This window comes from Ictidomys tridecemlineatus, chromosome 2 (genome assembly GCF_052094955.1).
Source record: "Ictidomys tridecemlineatus isolate mIctTri1 chromosome 2, mIctTri1.hap1, whole genome shotgun sequence".
Taxonomy (NCBI): Eukaryota; Metazoa; Chordata; class Mammalia; order Rodentia; family Sciuridae; genus Ictidomys; species Ictidomys tridecemlineatus.
This window is the reverse complement of record NC_135478.1, coordinates 23,731,452-23,755,672: the sequence shown is the minus strand read 5'-3', so window position 1 is coordinate 23,755,672 and position 24,221 is coordinate 23,731,452. Positions and strand designations below refer to the sequence as shown.

General features: G+C 53.6%; 1 protein-coding gene across 1 annotated transcript in view; it reads right to left on the bottom strand.

Moving 5' to 3' along the window:
* Positions 1-23,169, bottom strand: part of Scn5a (sodium voltage-gated channel alpha subunit 5) — a 97,259-nt gene extending 74,090 nt beyond the window's left edge. Inside the window, exons 1-3 of the mRNA XM_078038124.1 lie at positions 22,979-23,169; positions 5,832-6,156; positions 3,288-3,406 (exon numbers count right to left, since the gene is read on the bottom strand). Of these exons, the coding sequence (XP_077894250.1) occupies positions 3,288-3,406; positions 5,832-6,104 (392 nt within the window). The 5' untranslated portion in view covers positions 6,105-6,156; positions 22,979-23,169. The remainder of the gene's footprint in view (positions 1-3,287; positions 3,407-5,831; positions 6,157-22,978) is intronic.
* Between the last annotated feature and the right edge of the window lie 1,052 nt (positions 23,170-24,221).

The window sequence follows — 24,221 nt, the reverse complement described above, 5'->3', positions numbered from 1 at the left end:
TTTGTGTATACAGTGCTGGGATTGAACCCCAGACCACATGCCTCCTAGTACCAAAATCCTAGTACCTGGGTTTTGTCTTTTCTAAACCCACCCATGGCTTTGGAGTGAGTGAGGTAGCTTCTCGTCCCTCTGCCACTTGACAGCTCAGAATCTTGCCTGGCTTCCCTATCTTGAGGAAAGCACGTACACTATTTTCAATCATTCCTCTGTGTGTGTGTGTGTGTGTGTGTGTGTGTGTGTGCATATGCGGGTGTGAGCAAGGTCTCTTCCTACCTAGACTGAGCCCCTAGTCCATGTGAGTCTGCCCAAAGCATCCCAGGTCCCCCATGGAGCCCAGCATGCGGCCAATACCAGACAGATGAGTCAATTGAATGCCCAGCCAAAGCATACCTGTTTGCACTGCCTGCTAATTTCAGGCCGATGATCAAGCTGGTCCTTTGTGTGGGCAGAGGCAAAGGCCAGCTCTCCAGGCCTGAGCTCAGCTGAACATCTTCAATCCTGTCGTGTCATTGTCCCAAACACCCACTCCCATCCTCATGATTAAAATACCAGCAAGGACTGCCAGCGCTGGTTGTGGGGAATGCCTGAAACTTGGGCTGCTTAAGTCTTCAAATCCCAGGGAGTCTAAAGACTTCTAAAGAGAAGGGAATTAACCACGGGGGTATTTTCATGAGGGTGTGCTACTGAACAAACATGTACACACACACACACACACACACACACAGTTTGATTGCCCATTTGAATCTGGTAGAGAAACGTGGGAGGGTTTTGTGAGCAGATCCTGGGCACCCAGGAAAGCAAAAATGCTTCTCATTGTGAGCACAAGGCCTCTCTGAATGTGACTGCCGTGGAATCTGGAGACCAGTGGGTCTCCTTTATTTAATCCCGGCAGGAATACATTCGGCAGGATTATTACAAAAATATGTAAGGAAAAAAAAATAATTCTACGTGCCTTATTTACTTTTTCAGCAACTTCCCAGGGATGCGTTGCAAGCACAGAGCAAAGAGCAAAGTGAAACGGAACAACGGTGCAGCGCTAGCGTGCCACTCGGGGGGGCCTCTAGGAGAGGTTGTTCTAGGGGAGCAGGTTTCCTCACCAGGCTGTGTTCCTGCCCTCTTCTAAATGTGCCTTTGCCCTGCCTGCCCTTGCCAAAGAGCCTGGCACGGAATTTAGCACATGCAGGGGACTCAATAGATGTTTGGATGAATATAAAAATTTAAGCAGAGTGAAATTCCACAATTCAAAACATCAAATCTGACTGTTCATTAGAAATGCGCCGGGGGCTGCCAGTGGGCACAGGGGTTGTTTTGGGGGTGATGATAGGTAGAAATGATGGCTGCATAAACTTCTGAATATATTAAAAACCACTAAATTGTGTGCTTTTAGATACATTGTATGATATAGGAAGTATACCTCAATTGTTAAAAAAAAAAAAGGAAATGTGGGAAGAACTCCTAGATTCCTACGCCTAGCCCTGGTGGTTCTGGTCTGGAAAGGCGTAAGAATCTGTCTTTTAAACAAACCTCCTGGGTGATACTGAGGTGGCCCTCACAGGCAGGCATTTGGAAGCAACCACAGTGAGGATCTCGCTAAAACAGGTTTTGGGGTGGGCCCAAGATTCGGCAGTTCCTATCAAATCCTAGTGATGCTGATGCTACTGATTAGGACAGCACCATACACTCAAGGTGTGTGGCTCAAGATGCCAGGGCTCAAGGCCTCAGAGGGGCAAACCCCACAAATTTGGGCCCCTTCTTTCCCCAATGCCCACAAATCCCACTAGGTGGCGCTGGCGAGGACCAACAACGTGTTATCCCTAGGCAGTGGAGGGCCAAGGCAGCCACTGGGAGCCCCGTACCGGGCCTCCAGGATGCTGATCACTTCCCAGGGGCAGCTGCCCTGGGGGAGAGAGGCTGGCTCAGAGCCCTCAGGATGGGTCCTACCAGATGCCATCAGCACCTCACAGCCTCAAAGTCACTGCTCAGTGGACCCTCTGGCCAGGCTGGGGACTCCACCATGCCCCCTGCCTCCCTTGCCTGCCCATCGGTCTCCCTGACCTTTCATTGGCCCTGTGGCCCAGCCCAGCTCCTGGCAGGGGCTCTGGGATTGCCGCTGCATCCCTGGGGGGTTCTGTGGCTGCCAAACAGTGCTGGGTTGGTTAGATACCTGGAGGAGAAGCCCCAGGTGAGAGACGCGGATGCTTTCAGGGAGGCCACGCCCCTGCAGTGAGGCCGGAGACAGGCTCAGAGCACAAAAGTAGCTGGCCTTTCTGGCTGCTTGATTTTTTACCCCGCTGTGACCACCGTCTGGCAGGAATGACAGCTATTTGTGTAGCTGCCCTATCACTCTTAAGGGACTGTAAAATTCCCCAGGGGAATGCCCATTCAAAGAGGAGAGCCAAGGGGGACCTGGAGGAGCTCTGTAGGGCCAGCCCACCAGACCCACCAGCAGGCACCCCCGCTGAGTCAAGCTGCATGCACTCGCCCTGGTCCATGCCTCTCCCTCTCTGTGAAGCTCTGCCTGTGTGTGAGGCCCCTTCTCTGAAGTTCAGAGAACAGGCACGAATAGAGCCTGGCACCCCATCCTCCGTGCTGCCTGGATGAGGACCCTCTCAGGCCCAAAGCCAGTGCGGGGCCCTTATTCCATGGCACCACTCCGCTACTCTTTGCAGGCTGGAGCTTTTTTAGGCTGTGGTTTATGTAATTTAACGTTAACCAGAGTTCTTTCAGATGCTCTGAAACTGCAAACATTTTGTCAACACCTCGTCCAAAAGCAAGTGTTGCCTCCCTCGAAAGATGCCCACGTGAGATAAACTGGAGGCCTCTTTACTGGGAAATGGCTTTTCCTGGTCTGAGCCTGGGGAACCTGCTTGAAGGTCCCTCCCTGCATGTGGGTGGGATGGTAGAGGGCCCAGGGGTCATGGTGGGTGGGAATGTGCGGAGCCAGGAAATGCAAAAGGGTCTCATTTATTCTGGGGTCCTCAGGAGCTTGACTTCTGGGATACTCTTCTCCTGAAGAAATCAGAAGGGTTTCTCAAACTTTCATATGCCCAGGAAATGCCCCGGGGATCTTGTCAGATGCTGGCTCCGGCAGGTCTAGGGTAGGGTCCAGTTTCTACATTTCCAACCAGCCATTCCTTGGTGGCTGTGCTGTCTGTCTGAGGAGCAGTAGGGAGCTGGCACCACCTCTTGCTCTAAACTAGGACGGGATGGGTGGGGGAAGCACCCTATGCACAGCCCCAGTGAAGTCCCCCTGGGTGCACACAGCAGGGATTAACTGCAAAGGATATGAATGAACCAGAATCTTCACTGCTGCTCTGCGGACAGGGTGGAAGGGGCTGAGGACATACAAGGCGTTGGTGGCACTGAACCGGAAGATGGTCTTGCCCTTATTCAGCACGATGAAGGTCTGTGGACAGAGAGCCATGAGAGGTCAGGAGCAGCAACCCTTAGGCCCTGAGGACAGGGGCTTTGAGGGGAAGCTGTCAGAGCCCAAGGACTATGGCTAGCTGGGGAAAGAGGAGAGGGAAAGGACAGCCAGCATACCCAGTGGGCTGGCTGTCCCCATTGTCTCACTCATGGGTGAGGTGGGGAGCAGCCTAGTTAAGGCTAAGGTCAAGTTGGTTGAGGCTTAGTTTAAAAATTATAGCCCCAAGAAGAAGGGGTTTTCCATGGTCCTTGCCCAACTGTTGTCACAGCAGAGGTCCAGACCTGGGATGGCTCCTCCTTCCTCTTCTTCCTCCACTGACCCTCCTGGACCTGCAAGGCTGGGGGGATGGGTAAGCTGGGAGGACATATGGCTCAGGAGGAGGAAAGGGGAAAAGACTGAACCATCCTGGGACAGCTTTCCCTGAGACCCTGTCTCTAGGAGTCAAGGGCAAATGACAGGCTCCCATCTCCCTCTGGAGGAATCATGAGCCGCTCAAGGGAATCACATTGCTTGGTTTCCAGAAGATGTCTGCCTACAGAGTAGCACAGCCAGCAGTGTGGGAGCAATGAGGGCTGGAAGTGGAGCTGTGAGCACAGAAGGACAGAGGTCTTCCCAACTGCCCAGATGTGTCATGGACACAGGTCTGGGGATCTCATTTGTCCAAGGGCTAAGCTGGTGACATAAGGTTCTAGCTTATCTGGGCAGGGGAGACAAGTTGACCAGATAGATTAGAACTAAAAGTCCTGCAGCAGTGCCTCCATCAGCCCACGGGGCTACAGGCAGCGTGGCCAGGGGATCCGCGAGGGGAGACAGGAAGTTCAAGGCCGGGACCACAGCTGGAGCCACTATTCAAGCATTCTCAGATATAGGGACAGAAAAGATGGTGTTCCCAACTCCTTCCAGGCTAACTGACACCAGTCTCTGAAAGCCCACCCTTAACCCAAACTCATTCAGCTCCACCTGCAGTGACTCCTGCCTGTCCCAGCTAACTCCAACCTAATCACCATCCATCTGCCCACCGTAACCTTGACTCATTGCCCACTGTGGCCCAACCCCAACCCCAGTTCTTACTTCCAGCTCTCACCAACCATAACATAAGATCACCCACCTTCCGGCCTAATAACCCTGACCCCAGCTATGCCCATCCCCCAACCCTCACCCCACTTCAGTCACTTGAACCAAGGGGAAGTTTATCTGGTCCTGCCTGGGAGCAGGACGAGGGTCAAGGTTTCCTTTCCTCCTGTTTATATAGACTCGGAGAGGGGATACCCTTCACACAGGCATCCACTCACTTATACATCCATGCGCACACACCCTCAGGCTTTGAAACAGTCTCAAACCACCACTGCACACACTCAGTACTTGGTAACACAGGCATGTGTGCTCACACCTGCCTGGTGCTCACATGCGGGCACACTTGCCCTTCCTGCCCTTCAAGTGCCTCCTTAGCCTGAGGCTGGCTAGAGAAAATGTGAGCACCCACCATTGTCCTTGGTACTTGGCTTTCTGGGGAAAGATCCTCCCCAGGTCCAAACCCACCTCCCTCCAGCAGTAAGGCCTGGCAGTGCGGGCAGCAGGTGGGCGTCTAAGCCTCTAAGGAGTCCTGTGTGTCTGTGGTCTGTGGCTGGGTGCAAGGTGGGGCACATGGTCCTCACAGAGAAGGCTAGGGCAGCGCAGGGCAGGAGATCCAGACTGGGGAACTTAGCTCCTGGGAGGAAGTTGGAGTCACCTGCCCTAATGGACAGAAGCCGCTTCCTCTCCCTACACTCAGGAGGGACAAGGGCAGAACAACTACTCCACCATACGACACCCCCAGCAATCACTATCCTTTCTCCCTCCACCCCCGAGATTTTCCAGTGGTCTTCATGGCCCCTCTGCAGGTCCACAAGGCTCAGAGGCTGCTGCTACGGCCCTGCCTGTGGGACTCTCCCATGCCTGGTGAGTTCGTGCTGCCAGAGGGGTGGGGCGTGGGGGCTGTGCACTGTCCCTAGTTAGGAGAGGTGGCCACACTGGATCCAGGGCAGGACTCAGGGCTTGGTTCCAATTCACGTGCACACCTCCTGACGGGGAGGACTCCACGGAGTCCCAAGGAGGGAGGTGACCACCCAGCCACAGGTCATTCTCAAAGGAAGCTTCCACCAGAAGGCAAGATGTCAACAGAAGCTGCTCTATCTTTGCTTCATAGCACCAGACCAGCAGCTTGGACTGCATAATTCCTGTCTTTTATTTTAGAACTCCAAAACTGAGGTGATTGGAATATAGATTGACAGTGAGTCATTACCGCAAAGCCCAGGGGAGCTTGCCCCCCCACTACCACAGTCCTTATGGAGGGAAGGCCCTCTCTCTTCTGCTGCACTGCAGGGAAGTGCCTGGAAGGGAAGGGGGTGGGGAAGGTGGGAGTCACCTTTTGGGTGCTATAGAAGGGGTCCAGGTCCTCCAGGGGCTCCCCAATGAGCTCTCGGGGTGGGTTGCCATAGAGATCTGGCAACTTTTTGGAGGCCTGCAGGTCCAGCTGGGGCCGTGGAGCCTCTTCTTCGGGCAGCCCCTCCCGGCTCTCCTGCGAGGTGGCCGAGCTGCGGGCTTGCTTCTCCGCCATGCGTTTCTCGATGGCCGCCAGGGACTCCCGTGTGAACCTGCGGAAGCTGCTGGTGCCCCGAGGTAACAGGAAGTTTGCCATCTTCTCATCCTGCTTCTGGGGCACAGGCTGTCCTCAGGCTGCCTGGGGGAAGCTGAAAGACACAGATAATGGGCCTGACGGGATGCCAGGGCCAGACCTGCGAGGGGTGGCTGTGCAGGTGGAGCAAAGGACCTGACTTGCAACGAGGCTGGAGACCCCAGGCTACCAATACAGCACACCGCACACCTGGCCTGGGAAAATCCAGAGCCTGTGGGGTACTGGCAGGGAGATCAGTTTCCCTATCCCACCCTAACAAGCTTAGGTGCAAGTGAGCATCGTAGCACTGTCATCCTGCCCCATGCAACCCAGAAGGAAAGGCTCGCACCCTTTGGTCCCTTAGCTGTCTGCATTGGAGACATTCCCTCCACTGGTGCCTACACCCCTGGGCTTAGGAAGGTTACTCCGTGAGTCAGGGATGGGGTCTGTCATTTTTCTACTCCAGATCCTTGGCAGAGCAGGCCCGGAACAAATGGGGGAATGACTCAAAGAACACACTTAAGGCATTAGAAGGTACCAAGTCCTGCTTCTCCTCTCCAGGGCTATGGTGTCTGGTCCCCCACAGCATCACATATCTCTGTGGGGCACTGTGGGAAGATCTCACCTGGGGCATCAACTGAGGGGACTTTTGCATTTGCCATAGGAAACCCAGGAATATCCTGTAAGTTTTTAGAAACAGCTGGGAGCTCTCATCCAGATGTTGGCAGCCTGGTGCACACAGCTGCGATAGAGCTCCTGCTGAAGCTCTCAAAGGAATCCCCAAGGTGCTACATCCTCCCAAACGAACCTGCTGCCAAACATGGGAAATGCTGAGGGCTCCTCAGGCTGCTTCTTACTCCCCTCCTCCCAAGCAGACGAATAAATGCCAATCCCAAGGGACGGCAGAACCAGAAAACGGTGACCACTATCCACGAGGACATCCAGCCAGCACACGCGTGTGACGTCAAACCGGGAGAATGTGGCCCCTGGTGGCCTCAAACGATCCAGAACCTGGTGTGAACGCACTCTGCCAATGACAGCAAGGCAGAAGAATGCATTCCCTACTGCCCCACCAAAACAGGATGTGGTCAGGAGGGCTCCTGACCGTGACACCAAGCCAGGAGGCTGTGCTGCTAATTACCACATCAGACCGGGAACGCTGGGCACCAGCTCGAGAGGGCAGGATGGACACCTGTTGGAGATCTCTGCCAGGACAGAATCCCTTCCTGTCAACCAAAGGCTTTGCCCTGATCTTACTCCTGCAAAGCATGTCACCAATGACCCCATGAGCTGCTGGGGCATCCAACCCGCACAGAGCGGAAAAAAGGCCCGGACCTGGGGCTGCCCTGAGCACTATGGGTTGCAGGCACTTGGCCAAGTGGCAGGTAAACAGGGAGCAAACACCAGACAGCCTGGCCTCAGAAGGGTGCCTCTGTCCCCAGGGAAGTGCAGCCTGGAATGTGTTGGAGGGCGGAAGTCATGGACCATCCCATCCTCTGCATCTTTTTTGTGTTTCATTCACATGAAGTTAAAGGAGCATCTCCATTAAAAATAGCAGGTGAGGGAGTGGGTTTCCACTTCATAAAAGCATTTCTACTTTCCTTCTCTGAGTGAATACAGAGACTTCTATAACACTTGTCACCAAATGGGAAATATGGCTCTTTTTTTCTCCTCAGCTGCCAAGAAGTTTGGGTAATTTTAAACTTTCTTTGAACTTTTCTTCATTGCTTGTTTTTGTTAATGATGAGCTTGCAAAAACAAGAAGGGTCATTGCTTTTTTTATTTAAAAAACAAAAAACAAGCTGGATGACAGCAGCCCCATTGTAGGGCAACCCTCTCCCCTGTGAGCAATCACTAGTTCTGTAAATTGGGAAGCCACCCCTTAAGCTTGGAATTATTTGTTAAAAAATAGTGCTGTCTGTCTGACTGTATCCATCTGTGTACATATGCCTGCAAGGGTTCTGGAGACACACACACACACACACACACACACCTGTGGATGTGCACAGGCTCACTGGTACACACTGGCAAAAGTTGTGTGTGTGTGTGTGTGTGTGTGTGTGTGTGTGTGTGTGTAGAGAGAGAGAGAGGGGGAGAGGGGAAGGGAGCTTGCACCTGCATATACGTCTGTTCTAGCAAAGATGTGTTTGTAATTTGTATTGAAATAAACGATCCATGGAGATAGGTGCCCATTAAGTGTACAGGTGGATGAATTTCCACAAACTGAACACACCTGATAACCAGAACCCTGACAAAGAAAGAGATGGTTCCCACTCCCTCCCTCCTGGGTCCCCTTCCAGTTACTAACTACCCTCCTTCAACAAGGGTAACCAACCACTCTCCTGACTGCTAAGGGTATGGATGAATTTTGCCCGACTCCATAGTTCAGGGGTCGGTAACGGATTCCTTGGAGGGATGGGGAAAGGATTCTGGAGAGAAATCACATCCCCGTCTCATTCACCTTCAACTCAAATTTCTTTCATTTATGAACATAGGTGACAGAACAGAGGGTTAGCAGTAGCTGTGACCAAAAGAAACTGCAGCTTCCTCTGAGCCATCACAGTGGCTGCTCGTATATCAAAGGTCATTCACCGCTACTTTAAAATCATAGTACTTACACTAGCAACTCGATCTTATTTAAGACATTAATAAAGCAGCACACACATGAACAAAGATTGGTTTTCAAGCGTTCTGATGGTTGCATTCAATACAATTGGTTTCCTGTGTATTTTATGCTGTGTATTTTATTGACTTGAAAAATGTGATTCTGAGCTGAGCTTCACCCACCTGCAGTAGTCCCTGCTGAATTGCTGACCCTTGGGTCCCCTCCTCTACACCACACTTTCCTTGTCTGAGTATTGAGGAAGGTGAATGAGGAGACCCTCCAGTCATTCCTGGGATTCTCTGATGTTGTCACCATCTCCCCCACCCCCACCCCCTTCTACCTTTCTTTTGGCCACCCTGGAGAAAGCACTGAAGGCTCTCCCAGGAGAAAGTCTAGCCTGAGGGCCCCAGCCCGCGCCCCCTTGGGTCTGACAAATTCCATTCTGAGGCTTGCATTACCCCAGTGGGGGGAGGTAGAGGCAGGCCCCAGGCCTTGGAGGATGCGCAGAGGTTATGTGGAGGGGCGTAGGTTCACATGCCCAAGCACTACCTCACCCTCTTTAGTTCCCCTTCACTGCAAGCCCTGATGATGAGGTCCTGGGTCCTAAGAAGGGTCTGTCTCAGCTGGCCTCCAGCACAACATCCACACTCTCAGGGCCCTGGCCTGGGAGGGGTGTGGGCCTCATGGGAAAGCAGCTGAAACCAGATTCCAGATGAAGTTCCCAGCTCCCCAGCAGCCAGGCAGCTTCAGGTTCCAAAGTAAACCTGCCAAGAGCCTTCTTTGTCCCTGGCTGCTCCTGGTGGGTGGCAGGATCCATTTCCGCCTTGTTCTCCTGTTCCCTGCACCTGGCTCGGGCCCTGTTCTTCCTTCAGCAGCCCCGGGGGCCCACGCCCTGCTTTGGCCACGCCTGGCTGAGCCCCCGCTGCTGCAGGGTTACCAGTGACCAGGTGAGAAGGGCCCAGGCGGCCAGAGGATGCTCAGCCACACCCCTGAGGCCTGGGAGGTCCGACCTGCTGATTAGGAAGGGTCCACAACGGGGAGGCTGCAGTGGTCATTGGAATCCAAGACCACAGCCACCCTCCCCCAAGACGCCAGCATGGCCTGCTGCTCCCCTGGCCCACGCTAGCTTCTCCCTCTGCACCAGCTCCACAGTTGCTCTCTAGGATGGGACAGCGCTTCCATCTGACCACTCTGCTTAGGCAAGTTTCCCCAGCCCTTTCAGCCTCACTACCCCCATGTTCATTTACCTCTGGTTACTGGGCACATCTTTCTCTAGGTCCCACTGGTTCTGGAAAGTTAGTGAATCCTCCTTTTCAAACTGGTTCCTCTTGACACCCTGTCTTCTGTCTCTGACCCCAAGCCCTCCAGTCCCACCTCTTATTATCACTTCCATCCCCAAAGCCACTTCCATCCCTGGGCCAGGCCTTCTCACCCCTGCCTGGACCACAACCATGCCCCTGCTAACCCCGACCTTTCTTTTTCCTTCTACCTCACTTTGTGACTTCAACATTCCCACTCTCTGTGCCTTGTGTGGTCGCAGAGTTACCTCCCACTCTCTTTGTTACCGGACTTCCTCCAAGACACCTCTGACTGTCCACTCACTCATGTCGTCCTGCCTCCTCCACACCTCCACACCCAGGCTTTGGCCCTTCCTGACAGTCCCTGGAGATGACTCTGGTCTTCACTGTCTAGTCGTCACCTCACCTCGTCTTAGGGCAGGGAGGGGAACTCCTCTAACCTTTGGATTGCATCATGAAGATTCCCACCAAGACAGAAATGGCTGTTGGGGGTGTGTGAGGCAGGGGGTGGGGGGAGAACGCGGTTTACAGCAGGAACTGGCCTCCTGAAGTGTCTTCTCCATCAGCCTTGCTGAGGTGGGCATGCAGCTAGTGACCCACGGATGGTGCTTACAGGGCTGTGACATGGAACACACCAGCCTGGCAGCCTGGAGTGCAGCCATGGGCACTGCCTGGGTTGGGGGACTGATGCTGGATGATTAACTTGTCCAGATTTGCCTGGGACTTTGCCAGTTTTAGTACTTAAAATACCTGCATCCCAGGATAACTCTCAGTTCTGGACAAACCAAGATGGTTGGGAACAAGCTCTGGTCTTCTAGCTCCTTGCAGCCCCTCCCTGCCCACTTCAGACCCAGATCCCCAAGACAGGCGCACACACCAGCGTCCTGAGTCATGTCTGGCATTTTGGTCGCCTTGGAATCAGAGTCTCTGGAACCCAGCATGCAAAGAATATTCTTTGCCATGTAAATTTATGCAAAGCGCTGTGGAAGTGGCTCCCAGGCTTCCTAGGAAATCTCTGCTGGCTTCCTCTACTCTGGGCTCCTCTCTCCTGCCTGGCAGTCTGGTGACCTTGGACTGGGGCACCTACCACCCCAGGCCCACAATCTCATCTGCCTCAGGACCACTTCTGCCTCATTCTGGGGCCCTTCTCTTCTGCCTTCCTCTGCTCCCAAAGAAGAGGTTCAGGGAGAGGGTTGAGTGCCCTCCGAAGCAGGTACCGAACCACCCAAGCTGGAGGCCAGGGCACCGGTGGTTCCCTGGGTACACCCTGGTCACATGCCACATGTGAGCATAGAGTTTGTCCTCTGCTCAGGTTGATGGGACACGCTGGGAAAACAGGCACTTCTAGACTGACCACACCGGGGACAGGAGGATGGGGTTGAGGGAAGTCTGGCAAGTCATCCACAAGATGCCAAGTGCTGACATGAGAACCAGGGACCTTCCTCACTCTGGGGCCTCAGTGCCTGAAATCCCATGAAGAACTGTAGCCCTTGCACACATCAGGCCACTTCCTGTCTTACTCAAGGAGAACATGCTCATGAACACCTCAACTTGGGCTCATGGGATTAACTAAATGGTTGAGGGGAACATTTACTCAGCATCTGTGTACAAGTTCCTACGGATGATTTCATAGAATACTTTTCTTTTCAAGGTGACAGATCCCAAATCAACAGGTGGTGATGAGGAAATGAAGTCCCCAGAGATTCCACACATACTTGCCGAGAATGGCAATGAGAAGACACCTGGGCCAGAGAACCTGCCCCTGTATCTATCTCTGCCTCCCCTTCTGGCCTCCCCACTTCCCTCTCTTGAAGATTTCCTGTCCTTATGTGGGAGGAGGAAGTGGTTTTTAGGGCTGTGTCTTGGAAGCTAGTTTGCCTATATGAACTTGGGCCCTGGCTCCTTAATTGCCTGTATTCTCGGGCAGGGGAATTGATTTTTCTCCAGCTTAGTTTTCCCATTGGCAAAGTGGGGTTTCTAATAGTACCCACTTCCCGGGACTGTTGTGAGGCAGAAGTGTATTGATATTTTCCCAGCCTTGGCACACAGAGCGTATTCACTGCATATATCGGTTGCTATTATCATGGTGGTTACGGCTGTCATTACAATCATGTGTCACTTAACAATGAAGATAGGTTCTGAGAAAAGCATCATTAGGCACTTCCGTCATTGTGTGAACACCATAGACTATATTTACACAAACCTAGATGGTAACGATCAATCATTATACACAGCCTCTCCCCTCTGGCCTTACTTTGGTGCTGGGATGGAACCTAGGGCCTCACAACATGCTAATGCACACGCTATGCCACTGAGCTACACCTTCAGCCCCTGAACTCAACATGGCCTCTTGATACAATAGAGAAAGGAGATTTACATGAACTGTACGGCACAACACGGCCTACTGTTATATGGTAAACTTTATTTTATAAGTAAGCGTTCGCTCTAAAATAATGATAAAAATATGGTAAATACATAAATCAGTAAGGTGACCCTTGGTGGTCAAGTATCACGCTCTACACATAGTTATATGTGCTGTGCTCTATGCGCCTGGCGGTGCAGCGGATACGCACACTCCAGCCTCTCTGCATGCTCAAGGCCAGGAACTGCTAATACAACGGTGGCTATGACACCACTAGGTGACAGCTATTTTTCAGCTTCATTACAAAATCCTGGGACCACCGCTGTTTATGTAGTCCATTGTTGACACTGTTATGGGGCATAGAGCTCTATTATTATTCTCATACGAGATCCAGCTCAGAGGGCCTCCCTTCCTCACCAGCCCTCCCCGCCTGCCTGGCTCTTCTCCTCTCTGTGCTCCTGGCACACTTGAATTCCCACATGTATTTTATGGCAGGGTAGAGTTTGCTTCCACATATACTTTCCCCCTTTGGGGTTTGTACTGAGCCCCTAAAGGGAGTCCAACCCAGTAAGGTGCCTGATGGATGAAGGAATAAATGCAAACCCACACTGTGACCCTGATCCCCTTTCTGGACCTCAGTTTCCCCAACTCTGAGCTGGAGTGAGTACTGAACAAAGGGCTATCCCAACAGTGTCCCATGCTCATTATGAGCCCAGCATGGCACTAAGCACTGTTGTGGATTACTTTATTTCATCCTCGCAAAAATCCTAGGAAGGGGGTTGTGTTCATTATCCTCCTTTTACAGATGGGAAATCTGATGCTTAGAGTAAGTCAGTCTCTCAGTCTGTTTGAAGTCTAACAATTGCACGACATTGCCTGTACTTCAGAGGACACAGAACTGGGAGGAAAGGGTGTGGCTTACTTGTGGCCACCAGTTTGGATTGAGCAGGTCTGGGACATCCCCTCCCCGCCCCCTACACACACACACACACACTCCAAGGCTAAGAGTTAGCTACTGGCCTCAGCAGAGGCTGGCCTGGCCCATGCCCACGCCTGGGCAGATGCTCCCAGGGAGACCTGGCCGATTTCTGCCCATGCCCAGAATCAGCAGTTTTCCTGAAAGAAAAGATTCCCTAGCAGTTTTCTCTCCAGCTCTGACACTGTCCAACAGGGGAGCCCACTCACTGTGTGTGGCTACCAAGCAATTGGAACATGGCTAGCATGAACAGAGACGTGCTGCTGGGAACCCATACTAATTGGAAGGCTTAGTAGGAGACAATAAATGCCAACTAATTCATTAATATATTTTTTTTCCTGTATGAGGGATTAAATCCAGGGGTACTTCAACACTGAGTTACATTGCCAGTCCTTGGTTTTTTACTTTTTATTTTGAGACAGGGTCTTGCTGAGTTGCTTAGGGCCTCGCTAAATTGTTGAGGCTGGCTTTGAACTTGCAATCTTCCTGCTTCAGCCTCTGGAGCTGCTGGGATTTACAGGCATGTGCTACCACGCCCAGCTCATTAATAATTTTTAATATTGATTACAAGTTAAAAAAAAGCTACCATTGAACTTGATAATATACTGGATTAAATAAAGCATGTTCAAATTGATTTCACCTGTTTCTTTTTACTTTTCTAAATGTGGCTGCTAGGAAAATCTAAAATTACATGTGTGACTTGCATTTGTGGCTCATGTTATATTCCTGTTGGAAGCCACTGATCTAGCGTTTGGGCTACCAGACCTTAAACCAGTATAGAAAGCCACCTGCTCTGGAGCCATGCCTCAGGCTGGCCTCTGGGGGATGAGGTGGAGGTGGGGATGTCGGAGGGGGTGGAGATGGGTTGAAGGAGAGTTGTCCAGGCAGACCAGGAAGTGCCACCCTGGTTTCTGGCAGTGGCTGTGGGTGGCTATGGAGGCTCAAGCCACAGGTTGGGGTGGTGCAGTGGAAGGGGGAGGGGTCCACAATGAGTTCAGACCATCCTTCCTGCCCAGGCAATTATCTGCACGTCCTGCTCTCCTCTCCGGGGTAACAGCTTGGACAAAGACTCCGTGGGGGTGCCAGCTGGTGCTCGTGGCCTGTGTATTCAGGTCCTTGCTCCCAGATCAAAGGCACATTGACACATCCTTGCACAAGGGCCTCAGCTAACCGGCTCCCTGCAGGCTCTACTCCTTTGAGACTGCACAAGCATTAACCCTGTGCAGTCCGGAGCCTGCCCTGAGGAGCTGGGGCCGCAGTAGAAGGGGGCTTTCTTTCCGTGGTGGTCCCAATCCAGCCTCCAGCAATCTTGGGAAGTCCTGCAGAATCACCCCCATCCCTCTCCCAGGCGAACACGCCCACCCCAGAAGCTGGGGATGCCCTCATTTACACACATTTGCATCTCATTTATTCCAACACTCTGGGAAGCGCTGGGCTAATTCAGCAGACAGGAAAACCCCGCCCATTTTCACCCTGCCAAGTAATTCCCCTACAGGGATGAACAGGGAGGTCTTGGAGACCAGAGCCCCCTTGAGGGGTGAAAGCTGAGGAGAAAACTGGCACTGTCCGCCCCAGCCCTGCATTTAGTCCACTTCAAAAGGACAGACTGGTTTGAGTTCCCCTAAAGTGCTGCTCGTCCCCCTTTTCCCTCCTCACCCCTTCCCCACAGCAAGAATAGGGGTCAAGGGTCAGGGCTGGATAGCAGCACATTCACTGCATCCACTGTTCAACAGTGTCTGGGTGCCAGGTCAGGGGACTGCAAACTCCCCAAGTAGTCAGGAAACCCCTCCACAGGGCACACTGCACCCTCTTCCTCCAGGTCCGGGTCTTCCCTGTCAGCCCCGGGGATCTATAGTGCACTGAATGGCACCGCACTTGTGGCCAGGACCCATCATTGCCAGACCCAGAGGGTCCACGGTGGGGACCTGGAGGATCTAACATGCTGAGACCACAGTGACGGCGCAGGGGAGGGGCAGCCCAGCCATCCACGGGCACTTTCACCCTAGACCCCCAAACCAGGTGTCTACCCTTACACAGCACACATAATCTGGGCAGAATGGTGCCCACCAGAGAGAGGCCCCATGGCACACTCTTGCACTCTGGTGCCCATGAGACTGCAATCAGCATCCTCTCTCTAGCCCAGTTCCTTCCAACTCATTTTTCTTTATTCCTGAGCTGAAAAAAAGGCCTTCATTGGGGAACTGCATGGACACCATGGCAACAGAGGCATTTATGAGGCACCTACTGTGTGCACTGAGGGAGATAAGACACACACCCCCAGAGGAAACTGGGAGGCCTACCCTCTGGGGTCTTTTAACTCCCGGAGGGAGATAAGTCAATCCAAGACAATCTCTGCCACAAAAATGTCCACAACACAGTATAACTCCATATGCAACCCCTTTTCCTTAACACTGCTTTAAATTAAGGTATAACTAAAATTCAAGAAAATGCACAATTTAGACATAGTTGGATGAGTTTCGATGACTACATATACCTGTTAACTGCCGCCACAATTAAGATAGTAAACACTCCCCTTACTCTAAAAGTCCCCTTCTGTCCCTTTCCGACACCTGCTCTGATTTCTAGCACCACAGATTAGTTTTGCCTGTTCTAGAACTTCACGCATATGGGCTCTTTTGTGTCAGGTTGCTTTTGCTTCACATGATGTTTTTGACAATTTTTTTTTTCTTTTTGGCGAGTGCCAGCTAAGATACCTGTGCAATGCAATGTGAGCACAAGGAACTCTTCTGGGGACAAGTTCTTAATTGGATCAAAAAAAAAAAAAAAAAAAAAAAAACGAGGACCAGAAGGGGCCCAAAGTCCAGTTGTCTCTGAGGACGGTAGGCCCCCAAGGATTCATAGGGAGTGTTTTATTTTCCCCCATCTCCTTCCCTCAGACAGTTTTTGACACGGAAGTGCAGCAATTATACCTCTAATAGGCACCCGGGCTCAGCCAGTGAGTGGGGGCTTTCCCTGGGTTTCCAGTTCTGTTGGCAACTCGCTGTGGCTTTATTTAACTGGCAGTCTGTGCTGAATCCGACCCAGCAAGGCGGCGGGGCTGGCGCTGCAATCGGCTGAGAGCCTGTGCATCTTCCGCTGAGCTCTACTTTGGTGGTCAGGCCTTGGTCCCTTAGCCTCCCTGCATCCCCCACCCCACCCCAGCTGGTGTCCCCTGGGTGGGGGGCCCTGGCCCAGCAGGGAATGAACTCAGGGGCTCCTCTGGGTCCCCTTCCTGCTTTTGGCCTGGGCTGAGGAGGAGGAGGCTGGGACTTTGATGGTTAGGCGGGCAGTATTGATTGGCTGGGCTGGTCCCTCCCATGGTCTGATCCACCCCTTAGATCATCCTGGCACGTCCCAGCCCGGCCCCAGGTGTGGGGGATGGCTAATGTAGCCTGAGAGTGGATTTGGTGCCTGAAGTCAGATGACCTCTCCAGCCCTGACTTCTCTTTGAAACCTGCCTCTGAGCCAGCCCCTTCCTTCATCAGGCCTTCCCTTCGAGGAATCAATAACCCGCCAGAAAGGCCCTTTCCACGGTTCAAAATCCATTCCCAGAAAGCTCAGGCTCCCTGGGCAAAGGGCGTGGCCCGGGGCTGAGCTCCGCCCCCGCATCCCCGGGTGACCTTGAGCCTACGGAGGTGGGCAGCACCGGCCCTCAGCCTCCCAGGGGTGTTAAGGCCAGCAGCAAAAGCCTGCAAGTCGGCGCGATGACCGAGGACAGGGGACCTGCCGGGATGCACACGGGCGCCTCCATCCTTCCCCTCTGCTAATACTCCTGTGGGGCCTCGACTTTCCACTGCCTCCCTGGGAGATTTAATCAGAAGAAACTGAAGAGGAGCGAGAGAACTCCAGCCTCAGATCATAAACATTCTCTCCCGACAACAGCCTCCGAGACACAAGAATCCGATCCCTTTCCAAATCTCGTGCCTCCTCCACAGCTGGGCTCCAATCGCACCTCCTCCAGGAGGCCTTCCTGGCTGCTCTGAACCCCACAGACCTCCCACTGGGGAACCCAAGCCCCTAACCATGACCTTGCACTCTGCCTGTCCTGGGGTTCAACCTGGGAGGACCTGTGGGTCCTGGGCATCCTTGTCTGCCCCTCCAGAGATGAAGGAAGAGAGGGGACTGAACAAAAGAGGCTGGCAAATTGTCACATCAGACTGTGGCTCTAACAGTCACAACGACATTTTTTTTGGGGGGGAGGGGGTACGGGGTATATCAGTCCCCCTTCAGGAAATGAAATTGTTGGAGGAGGCTTTGGTACCTGGCTCCCCCCGCCCCCCCCCCACAGAGGTGACTCTGCAGGGAAGGGGTGAGGGCAGACCCAGCAGAGAAGGTGACACAAGTTGTAAAGAATCTATGTCAGATGTCCCCAAGGTTGTGCCAGCTGCGGTGCCCGTCCCCACAAAGCCTGGTCCCCCGACTTCCTCCCCTATCTGGGGGGTCCCAGGCCTCAGGAATTGACGTGGGGTCTCTATAAATAGTGCCATTCCATATTGATCATCTTAAAAAGACACGGTATGTTCTAGGCCCACGGAGAGGAGAGTTGTGTCTAAAAATAGACTCATTCCCAGGAACTGCTGCCAGGGAGGAGAGTGGTGTAAGCTGTGTGTAGCCGAAGGGGCAGTCCACTGAGAGGGTGGGGGTTAGGAGTGAGGCACAGCACCTCTTCCTCCCCACCCCATCTCCTCTGCTCCTGCCACAGCCGCCAGCCCACTAGCTGGTTCCTGCCTCAGGGCCTTTGCACGGGCGTTTCCTCTTCAAAATTCTTCTCCCAGATCTCTTAAGTATTGGTTCCTTCTTGTTATTCAGGTCTCCGGATCCGTTTCCTACTTCAAGAGGCATTTCCTGGTTAGCCAGTCCTATTGTCTCCAACCCCTGTTTCATTTCCTTGATAGCACTCACCAAAATTATCTTCTGTCCTTATTTGTTTAGTGATTATCCAGTCTGTCTTACTCTACTAAACATGCAAAAACCTCACGAGAGCAGTTATTTTATCTGTTTGGGATACCTTCTAGAATCTTCCATGGCACAAAGTAGGTGTTGAATGTCCTCTCCAGGCTCTCCCTCACCGCCCCAGGCTGAACTCTAGGTTAGGCCATCCTGGGCTAGAAGGAGGCAGGGGCGTCCAACCCAGGCTCACTCTGCCCCCTCTGCCATCCTGGTCGTTGATCTGCTCCCTGGCTGCCCAGCCTCTGCCCACAGGCAGCTCACTGGCCTTCTCTTCCCTCTGCCTCCTTTAAGGTTCGGCCACAGGACTTTTACCCCAGCCCTTCCGTTCCCACTTTTGTCACCCTGGATACCTGCCCTAGACAACCTCATCGCGGGTCCCTGTCTCTGAATACGGTGTTCTGGAATACCCTTCTCTTACCAGAGCAAGGGCTGCTCCCCTGCCTAGCTCCACCACTGCAGCCTCTCTCGGGGTTCACAGGAAGAGACACTGAACCTGGGCCTTCCTGACTGGCTCCATGAATAAACAAGGACAACTGTATACCGATGGTGCGCAGTTTTAAGCTGCAGACATCCGGCCCCTTGCTCTGGGGCAAAGGCTTTTCCCCGTGAGTGCCTGCCCGCGGGTGGGCTGCGGAACACACCTGCTAGACTGTCCACGTCAGGCTTTCCCTACAGCTCTCCCTGGACCCCACCTCTGGCCAGCTCCCCTCTATCTTTCTCCTCCCTCTTCAACCATCAAGCCCCTTGAAAGTGCTGTCTACACATGCTGTCTCCACCTCCTTCTCACTCCTCAACCCGCTCCATCTGGCTTCCCTTCCCACCAATTCATTCATTCCCCAGAACCGTCTGTGAGGGGCACCACGTTCTGTGGCACTGGGAGCGGAATTTCTCCTGCCAAGGTCAACAGCACCTTCACTGTTGCTCAGCCTAACAGGAACTTCTTTTTAAATCACTTATAGTTTTTTTTTTTTAATATCTATCCATGAACTCCCCAGAGGCAGTTTTTTAAAAAAATATATTTTATTTATTTATTTGTTGGTACTGGGGATTGAACCCAGGGGGTGCTTTACCACTGAGCCATATTCCCTGTCCCCTTTTATTTTTTTAATTTAGAGAACAGGGTCTCGCTGAGTTGCTTAGGGCCTCCCTAAGTTGCCGAGGCTGGCTTTGAACTTGTGACCCACCCAAGCTGCTGGGATTACAGGTGTGCACCACCATGCCTGGCCTCCAGAAGGTACTTTCCGAAGTCTCTCAGTAGAAAGGTCAGGGGACTCCTGGTTTTCCTGCTGCCACTCTGGTTGCTCCTTCCGGCCTCTGCCCACTTCTGCCTCCATTGTTGAAGTGCTTCTGGGCTCTTGACCCCACTCTCCTTCCTCTCACTCTCTAGACCCCATTGGAACCACTTGGATGCTTTCAAGCTACGGATGCCCCCAAGCTCCACTCCAGAACCAGATGAACTGGCATGCTGGGAGGAACAGCCTGAGCACGGGTATTGTTATATACAGCTTTCCAAGTGTGCAGAGTGTCACTAGGACTGAGAACCAAGCCCTCTCCCTGGGCCATCTAATTCACCACTGTGGCTCCAATGACCAGCCTCTGCTGGCCGCTCCCAGTTCCCACCTCCAGCCCAGATCTCCTCCTGGAACACACTTCCTTCTTGGATCCTTCCCTCCAACTCCCTGCTGGATGTTAGTACCTTCCCCTAGAAGTACGACAGGTTCAAGGCAGAGCCTTTGCTCTTCATTAAGTTTGTCAACCCAGATTTCATTTGCCCATGCCGCCTCACAGGGTGATAGGGGGACAGTACACCTCACTGGGTGAGCCGCCAAAGTCAGGGATGGCCGAGAGCATATTCCTTAGTGGAGAAGGAAGATGGCTCTGTCACCTGTGCTAACTTGCCTGTCACCTCTCCTTCAACTGAAAGACTCTGGTTGGCACCTATGGTCTGCCCTGGAGAGGTTGGCGTATTGCAGAGCAGATACATTGACACCGGGGCTCAAACCCGAGGTCTGCCACTTAGTAGACGTGTGACAGTGAGCAAGTTCTAAGCCTCCAGTTTCACCCTCTGCAAAATGGCCATTATGGTTGTCCTGGCTGCCAGGGTTTATGCACTTGTAAAGTGCGCAGCGCATCCCTGGCCCCGAGAAAGCGCTCAGTCAATGTTACTATTTTTAGTACCATGACTGAGGATAAATTCCCAATTCTTGAACATAGCTCATAAGGGTCCCTGTGACGGTGATCTTGGCTTCTACTTTGCTCTTTTCTCCCTCACACCAGAGGACCCAGCAGATCACTCAACTAATAACTGTGCGGTTTCACATCTCAGTACTTTTGTACATACTGGTTATGATGGCTAAAGTGTGCTGGTCTCACCTTAAAACTCCTATTCACCCTTCAAAACCCAGGTGGAAAGTTATTATTATTTTTTTTCTTTTTTGAGATAGGATCTTGCAAAGTTGATTAGGACCTCGCTAAGTTGCTGAGGCTGGTCTTGAACTTGTAATCCTTCTGCCTCAGCCTCCCAAGTGGCTGGGATTACTGGTGTGCACCACCAGACCATGCTTGGAAGGTTTATTTCTGTTAGAAAGATAACCCTGATTTTCCTGTTCAAAGGTAACCACCCCCTCCTTTGAGTGGGCTCTGGGGACATCATCGCAAACCCTTCAAGAAACCTTCCCAAGGATCAACAGGAACTAGTCCCTGTGAAATCGAAACTGCTATTTATCACTGTCCTAGGCTGCCCTCAGGACTCCCTGCTCTTTGGATTGCCTGGGTACCAGCCTCCCCTGCTCCTCCATTCCCAGCTGTCTCTGGTGCTTCCCACCATTCCTTCAAGCTTGTTCTTCAGGCTGAATGAGTCAATCCTGGAATTTTTCCAGAGTAGCTTTGATCACCACACAACACCAGGCTGAGCGCCCTGGAGTGCATCAGCTGCCCATGCCACACTGGGCTGAATGTGGTTCTTGGCACCTTGGGGCCAGTTCTCTTTCTCCTCAGATCCTTATTGGTTAGTTCTAGATCCATCTGGACCCCGGGAAATGGATTTCAAGGGATCTTCACCCTGAGTGGTGCCCCCAATCTAATGCTTTCTCTGTGACCTTGGATAAGTCCTTGACCCCCTCTGGGTTTTGATTTCCCCACTTCTACAATGTGGTGGTGGTGATAGGGTTAGATGAAAAGTTTTAAAAAGCTCTTTTCAGCACTTTGTCCATTGTAGCAACGAATCTCTGCTCCACACCCTGTCTGTCCCTAGACCCCCTCCACCCCGCCCCCATGTGTGCTCTTGGGACAGCAGCCTGTCTCATCCTAATTCCACCTTGCCACTCATTACCACCACTCATGTACACCTGCCTAATTCTCACTGGGAGGAGATGAGGTCAAGGAGATGGGAGTGGAGGGCAGAATCAAGGGTCCTGACTCTTCTTAGTCTGGACCTCTGCTGCTCAGGGTCCCTCTAGGTCCTGAGGCCTGGTAGGAACTTGGGAGAGGGCTGTGGTGACCTGGCATAGTGGGGGTCTTGAGGTGTGTCTGTCTGGATGGTTCTGTCTTGCTCACCGGGAGAGGTGCTTGGAGTCTCAGGGGTAAGCAAACAGTTGGGGAACGGAAAGCCATCCCAGGACCCCAACAGGATACCATGGCCCAGCCAGGCTCAAGGCAGGAAAGGGAAGAGTGAGTTCTGCCAGGGCCGCTGCTGTGCCTGTGCGCTGCCCTCCAACAGGTGTCTGCAAGTCAGGCCTACAGCCGGGCCTTGGCCCCAGCCTTGCCCCCATCACCACCACCACCACTGCCGCCACACCTACCCCCACCTCTGCCCCCACCAGACCTTGGCCCCTCAGACAAGGCTAGGCACCTCCACTTTCTCCCAGGGCGCCACCAAAGACGATCAAATAGCACAGAGGTCAAGAGCCGCCTCCTGTCAGGGAGCGTCAATCTGTCCGGGTCAGAGCTAGGAGGGCAGAGAACTCTCCCGAATCTCAGCACCCAGAAATCTCTTCGCTTTCACAGGGCAGAGATCAGATTGCAGCGATGCGGGTACTTTGGGGTGTCAGAGGGTGCCTAGATCTCTTCGTGGTCCAAGCGCCCAGAGATGGGGCACACACGTAGATCTCTCTCCCATTAGCGCTCACTGAGATCTCCTTTCAAGACGCTCAGAGATCTCGTCCAACAGAGAGAATAGCCCCAGCGGACGGATCCCCTGGGCCCAAGGATAGAGGGTGCTTGGCCTTCTCCCCCATCCCCAGTACTATCCGGTCAGCCCCCTCAACCCCGCTCTCTGCAAACACATTCATTGCGCGCCTCATCGCCGCTCTGACCTTGGGGTCTCCGGCCTCGGGAATCCGGGTCCCAAACCTAGACTGTCCCCGAGCCTGCGCCAGGGATGGCCGGGAAGCCGGGGCCGGAGCTCCCCCTCCCCCGGCCCTCGACAGCGCACAGGGAAACCCGGAAGGAAAGGGAAGGGGAAGGAGGCACCCGGCTATCAGGGACGCCCCCGGGGGATCCCCTCCAGCCAGGGCGACCTGTGCCCCTTCTTCCCCGTTTCCACTCTCAGGAGCACCGATCGGGGAGGGAGCGACCAGCTGTACCCTGGGCAGGGGAGGGGGCGCGCAGAGGCTGAAGCTCCGGCCCTCGGGGAGGAAAGTTGGGCGGCGGCAGGCGCAGGGGGCTCCGGCCGGGCCAGGGCTGCCAGGAGCCGGGGCGCTCGCTCACCTGCTGGTCCCCCGGCCCGGCCCCGCGGTGGGCGGCTGCGGCTCGGCGCGGACTCGGCTCGGCACGGGCTTGGGGCACTGGGCTCAGGCTCAGCGGCCCCGGGGGCGCGATCCCCGCATCCCACGGGCGCCGCCGCCGTCTCGGCTCCGCGGCTCGGCTCGGGCTCCCGGGCTCGGCGGGCGGCGCGGGCTCGGGCTGGGGGCGGGGTCGGGGGCGGGCCCCGCCTGGGCTCGGCCTGGGGCTTGGGGCCCCGGGCTGGCTCCGCCCCAGAGCGACGCGCCCGGGGCTCCGCACGTGGCGCTCCGCCCGCTAGGAGGGTGAACACGCCGGCACTCGCCGGGGCGCACACCCCCACGCTGACCCGGGGACGCCCTGCCATAGACAGCCGCCCACGCGGGCACCGGACAGACACACAGACACACGCTGGCTTACGCACACTGACCTGGGGACGCTTCGCCACAGAGAGCCACCCACGCAAGCACGGACAGGCACACACCGACAAACACCGGCAAGCACCCTGGCACAAGCGGGAAGTGTATATACACACATCTCCTCGCTGACTTGGGGACCCTCTACGCCAGCCACCCATCCACTGGACACACACTGACATCCATTCTGAGACAGACACACATCTGCATACCTGCACCGACACACACACGTACATGCACATTGAGAGAGATGAGATACACCCTGACACCCACACGGAATTAAACAGACACATCATTGACACACACTGACACTGAGGCAGTCACACACTGATAAACTCAGTGTCACCCACACGGCTCAGACATACATCCACTGGCACCCTGACACACACACAAAGAATCACACTCTCCTAGAGACATACAGTACAGTACAGAAACCTGCACAATAGTTGATACCTACATGGACACACTGACACACATGTACTGACAGAACCAAACACACAACCAGACCCAGAATCAAGCTTGCAACCAACAAACACAGACACCTACCCTGACACAAACACACACATACACTCTTGAGCTAGGTACAGCCTTCTCCTTGGCACATACAGAGATAAAGAGTCACTGACATGTATAGTCACTCACTCAAGGACTCTATCACAGTGTGATACAGTCATTCACATGTGGGCACAGATTTACATACAGAGAAACATTAATTTACACACCCAGGCAGATCGACAGGGTGATACTTGGAATACGGAATACGTTGGAGCACTCTTCTGTTTAAAATGACAGGCCACCAGGTTTTGTCTCCCAGG